The sequence below is a fragment of the Nasonia vitripennis genome (genome assembly GCF_009193385.2).
Source record: "Nasonia vitripennis strain AsymCx chromosome 1 unlocalized genomic scaffold, Nvit_psr_1.1 chr1_random0002, whole genome shotgun sequence".
Taxonomy (NCBI): Eukaryota; Metazoa; Arthropoda; class Insecta; order Hymenoptera; family Pteromalidae; genus Nasonia; species Nasonia vitripennis.
This window is the reverse complement of record NW_022279588.1, coordinates 1654007-1660006: the sequence shown is the minus strand read 5'-3', so window position 1 is coordinate 1660006 and position 6000 is coordinate 1654007. Positions and strand designations below refer to the sequence as shown.

Below are 6000 nucleotides of genomic sequence, written 5' to 3'. Positions count from 1 at the left end.
ACAATAAAGAATCTCGGTGCGTGGAGTAGATAGGTTTTTTAACTTTGGTTTTAAAATTTCACCCTTTTCCACCCTTCGATGTGCCGACGTAATTTTTTAAAACTCGATGTACGTGGGGAAGGTAAATTTAAGCATTTCGGTTATAGATTTGCTTGCCTTCCTCTGATGTGCCGACGTATTTAATTATTAAACTCATCGCGAGTAGGATAGGCGGGTTTTAGCACTTGGTTTTAGATTTGTTTCTTGCCGTGGGAGCTTTAATTGGTGTAAGATCCGTAGCTCGTAGTCGCTCGTCTCCCTTCGATGTGCCAACGTGTTTTATTATAAAATGCGCTGCAAGCAGGGTAGGTGGGTTTGGAAGCTTCGGTTAGTTTTGTTGCATGCAGTCGCTTGCCTTCCGCCGATGTACCGACTTATTTTTGCAAAAGAATCCCCTTAAAACACGATTAAAACACACATCACGTGGGGTAGTTGGGTTCAAGGACTTCGAATTTAGATTTGTTTCTTGTAGTCGCTCGCCTCCCCCCGATTTTTTGACTTTCTTTTTATCAAACGCGCTCTGGGCAGGGTAGGTGGGTTTGGGAGCTTTAGTTTTAGATAAAAGTGTAGAAGAGGTTATATTGTCTATTTTCATTGGAAAGTTCATTTTAAGAAATTCCTTTTATATTGTTATAATTCTTATTCCTGTACTTTGTGTATTATATCAATTAATAGTCAATACAATTTTTCCGATCAATCCCGTATCACGCGCAACGGCGAATGTTTATATGCTATAGTTTCATAGCCGAATGTCAGTGCGGTCTGAAGTTAGCTATCGGGTGCGTTTCTGCACATCTGGTATCCAACGCTGCCCAAGATTGAAGAATTAAAGATTCAGACATTCAGTTCCTCTATTCGGACGTCCAAGCCCCGCGAGGTGGCAGCACCGTCGCGGTTGAAAGTTATAATAAGGTCATGTGGTATATGGAGGCAAGTTCAAACTTGTTTATAATTGAATTGGAAGATATGTTAATGTAAGTTTAACACAAGTCGTAACAAAAATGACACGGGTAATCGTTGAAATCTTTGAATTGATAAAGTATGTGAACGGGGGCAGTCGACCTGCAGCCCTTTGAAGAAGGATGCAGGCTGTTAAATTCAAAGCATATAGGTATTGTTATGTGGATGTTGCAGTTCTAATAATATTGTAGATAAATATTCTGCTCTTTGTCTACGATATTGCTTGAAATGCAATGTATTTATTTATATGCTTTAGTGCCTCTGCTCTCTAGCCACTTTAATAGTAGAGGTTCCTCTTTTAGAAATCGATGCACGAGTATGCCTAAGGTTGCATATGGTGTGCATCCTGGTATAACGCACTTCCTAGTCAATGTTTTTTTATTTTTTGTATCATCCCAAATTGAAAACTTTTATTTTTTATTCAAAATCACACTAAAAACTCTCACAGTCCTACAGCTCCGATTTTATTTTTATGAGGTTATGGGCGCTGTTTACTATCTTTTGTCGTCTGCTTATTATAACTTGTCTTATCAGCGTTTCCGAAGTTTGCCACCAGATGTGCTACTTTTAGTTGGACGTGCGAATAGGAAGTCTATTTTCGTTATTATTAGTTCCGTTCATTCAGGTTTACTGGTCTTTCTGAGTCTGTATTTTAAATGAAAAACTTTTTATGCGTTTTTTATAAACTTGATTAACGATTAATGATTTATAATATATATATATATATATATATATACTTTACATATATATTAATATATTCATTATAATAATAATTTATGTTAAACTATGTAATTATCATAACATATGTGTTACGCGCACACACACATATGCGCGCGTGTGTGTGTGTGTATGTATGTGTATTATATCCACACACATAGTGTGTATTTATATAATTATTTTAATATTTCAGTAAAGTGAAGTAAATCATGATTTCCAAAACTGCAGTTAGTCTTGCCGTAGGTGTTGCAGGAATATTTGTTGGCTATTGTTTTTACTTTGATCAGAAACGGCGAAATGATCCTGATTTTAAAAAGAAATTGCGTGAACGTAAGACGAATATTGAAATTATATTATAAAACAATGGGAATGGATCAATAATGAAGATAAAAATTTATCATTTGCTGGTTTCTTATTTAGAATGCATTGATTCAGATTTTAAAAAACATTTTTAATATGTGGTTATACTTATATTTCGTAAAACTGTGTCTCAAAATGATGGGAAAAAATTAAAAATGTGTTGCAGCAAATGCTTTTTTATATAACATCAATCTGATAAAAATAAGCCATGTGGCTTGATTGTAGTTGAAATGTGAATCTTTTGTAGCAAAAAAGATAAAAAGGGACTGTCTCGGGGACAGCACCGTCGACGGTCGACGGTAGACGGTGCAAAGTTTGTGCAAAGCACGAGAGCTTTTTGTACCGTCGACGGTCGACGGTAAACGGTAAACGGTACAAAAAGCTCTCCTACTTGGTGCCGTTTACCGTTGATCGTCGACGGTAAACGGTAAACGGAGCAACCACGATATTTTGGTACGGTAGACGATGAACGGTAAAAGGTAAACGGAGCAACCACGATATTTGGGTACGGTAGACGCTGAACGGTGAACGGTGAACGATAGGGTAGGTGTACCTGAAGGACTTCGCGTGCGGTACAAAAAGAGCGTATACTTAGTAGCCCAAGATCTATATGTACTGTATAAGCGAAAAGAAGTACAGGTTAGGCTTTATTATTTTTACTGTGTGTCGTCAGAGAGTGATTATTGCTTTAACACAATGGCAGTGCGGACACTTTTATACATACACCGTGACTTATGTTTATGTATCTTCACTTAAGCAATTGTGATATTAGTTCGATTAGGTGTAATACAACTTCGAAGACCAACATTCTAAATCAGCATTCACTACTTCAGATTTTCTTTAGTACCGGGCAATGAAGAGCACTTTTGAATCTATATAAAACATGCAGCTTCTCTACAAGGTGTATGACACGTATACATTTTTTTATGTTTCACTGTATATCTGTATATATATATTATACAATTTAGTGATTTTTAAAACACAGTGTATGTATAAAAGTGTTTGCACAACTATCATTGTGCTAAAGCAATAATCACTCTGTCCCCACAAGTCAAATATAGGTAGCGTGCATGAAAACTGCACCGTCCAATATTCAATGTCTACCATTGGTACCAAAATATCGTGGTTGCTCCGTTTACTGTTTACTGTCGACAATCAACGGTAACGTCACCAAGCTGGAGAGCTTTTTGTACCGTTTACCGTCGACCATCAACCGTCAATGGTACAAAAAGCTCATGTGCTTTGCAAAAACTTTGCACCTTCTACCATCGTCTGTCACAGTGCTGTCCCTGAGACGGTCCCTTATAAAAATCCATCAAATTCATAACTAATTAACTATATCTTCAAAGTATTAATTACTGCATTTTTTGTATTTAAATAATTAAACAATTAGATGAAAATTGTGATTATTTTACAGATTCTTAATAAAGCATATCATATTTCTTATTGTTTGTTAAATTTGAGCATGGTTAAAAAATATAAATGTGTAGACTCTAACAGCACTACCTAGCCTAAGAAAAAAATTCTTTATAGCACAGTGTGGCTAAAATCCACTGTTAAGTCACGCCTATCTGTGACTAAAGTAGTCTTTTTTTGCACCGTGTTTATCACACACGCTACGCTTGTGCGCTAACCTCACGGTACAAATAAGGACTACTTTAGCGACGAATAGGCGAGACTTGCGGATTTTAGCAGTCTGTGCTATACAATTTTATACGATACTCTTGACTTAAATGGTTCAGTTTTACATGGCCCAGTTAGCACCCGAGCGCAGCGAGGGCGCTAAGCGCCGTGTAAAAAAGAACCATTTAAGTCACACGTATCGTAATGTACTATTTATGCACGTTTTTAAAACCATTATAAAACGTCATATAAACGTCATAATAACTTTTTACAACAGGTTTTAAAAACGTTTTTTAACCGTTTTTAGAACGCTACATTTACAAGACGCCACTTAGATGATGGCCGTATAACTGTAAAACGTTTTAGAAACGTTTCCAACAACTTAGAAAAAAATGTTCGTCCGGAAATATCAACGTTTTTCAAGCGTTGTAGCGACGTTTCTGAAATGTTGCTCACAACGATTAAAAAACGTTTCAACAACGCTTTTAATACGTTTCGGAGAACAAAATAACAATTTTTGTTTATACAAGTTTATACACGTTTCGGAAACGTTTTACAGTTACACGGCCATCATCTAGGTGACGTCTTGTAAACCACAAGAGAAGTAGTGCTCTGGTGTCTAAATCGAAAAGTGTAGCATTTAGGGAGGTAGGGTGGGAATTCTCGGGGAAGGTGATCGTAGAAAGATATTACTTTTAATATTTTTTACTAAATTCAAACCTAAGAAACGTTTCATTAACGTTCTGTCAACGTAACTTTTTCAACAAAAGCGGACATTTTTACGTTTTAGAAACGTATCTGAATCGTTGAGAAACGTCAGGTTCAACGTTTCAAGGTTTCAAATACAACGTTTGAGAAACGTTTCTCAAACGTTTCGTGCTATGTGTGAACTGTATTATTTATTACACATTGGTCAATAAATCTACAAATTTGGGTAGATTTTTAAATTAATTCTCTAACCATACTAAACAACTTAAACGTAGTATAGTTTATAACTGTGTAGACAGAGCAATATTACTCTCTTATGACTCTTTTCATACTGACCATATTTCTATAGTTAAACATATGTTAATTAACAATAATTATCCGTTACACTTTATTGAATTTTGTATCCATTATCGCGAGAGAAAAATAAATTTTTCCATGAATAATACATAAACTTTTGCACAGAGTACGATACCAACAAATTAGTTTCTTTACCATTTCACCTCACGGTGCAAATAATGATTACTTTAGTCACATATAGGTGAGACTTGAGGATTTTAGCAGTCTGTGCTATAAAATTTTATACGATACTCTTGACTTTAATGGTTCAGTTTTACATGGCGCTTAGCGTGCTAACTTTGCCGTGTAAAAAAGAACCATTTAAGTCACACGTATCGTAATATACTATTTACAAGTTTTTGTTTAGGACCTTGGTTTTGCCAATTTTGACCGCAAAAATTGGCGCTGTTGGTGGTAGTTACATAGCCTATATCTAACTTTAAGATAAATTCAGATCTTGTATTTGTATCAGGGTTAGTTTGTGTCCCAGGAATACTCATATAAATTTTCAAAATGCTACATGGGATAGAACCAATGATATGAATGTTTTCATTTTGCGATTAATTTATACCAGCTCTTATGGGAATTGCGATTTCATTTTATTCACCTATGTATTACAAAGCATAACATTACAATATTATTCAAATTTTTTGTAATTGAAAATTAATGTGTAACGAACATTATTAACCCCTCATAATATTGCTCATGGTCTCTGACTATAATACTAGTTAAATAAATACAAAAAAATGTACATTTAACATTAAATGAGACAATTCAGTTGAAATCCTGGATCAATGGATTTGTAATAAATTGTAATAAAACGTTTCAAAATGTAATAAAATGTAGCAAACTGTAATAAAACGTAAAAAAAGGTCTGAAATCCAACAAAAATGTACAAAATGGTACAGTTTGTTACATTTTCTTATATTTTATTACACTTTATTACATTATTTATTTCCACTAGGGTGTATAACCATTATCTTATGTAAGTTTATACGTATAGCTTCTACAGCAAACTCATGAATAAACCATAAATAAGAAGGGACTGTTGGTCAGAGGCGTCTCCGCAACATCCAAGTGGCGCAGTAGTCAGGATGCAAATTTCTGATTTCAACTATAAATACAATACAACCCTACCTGACCCCTTGCAATGAGGTACATTCTAGTCAAAACAAAGCTTCCACTGATTAGTGTACCTATCCTGTTTGAGGAGTTTCTACCGGTACTGCACTAGTCAAAATGTGTGCCTTTCTTATT

General features: G+C 35.0%; 1 protein-coding gene across 4 annotated transcripts in view; it reads left to right on the top strand.

Moving 5' to 3' along the window:
- The first annotated feature begins 1464 nt into the window (after positions 1-1464).
- Positions 1465-6000, top strand: part of Tomm20 (translocase of outer mitochondrial membrane 20 homolog) — an 89050-nt gene continuing 84514 nt past the window's right edge. The window contains exons 1-2 of one of the 4 annotated variants that reach the window (XM_031931510.2): positions 1593-1642; positions 1910-2046. In XM_031931510.2, coding sequence (XP_031787370.1) covers positions 1926-2046 — 121 coding nt within the window. In that variant the 5' untranslated portion in view covers positions 1593-1642; positions 1910-1925. 4 annotated transcript variants of the gene reach the window in all.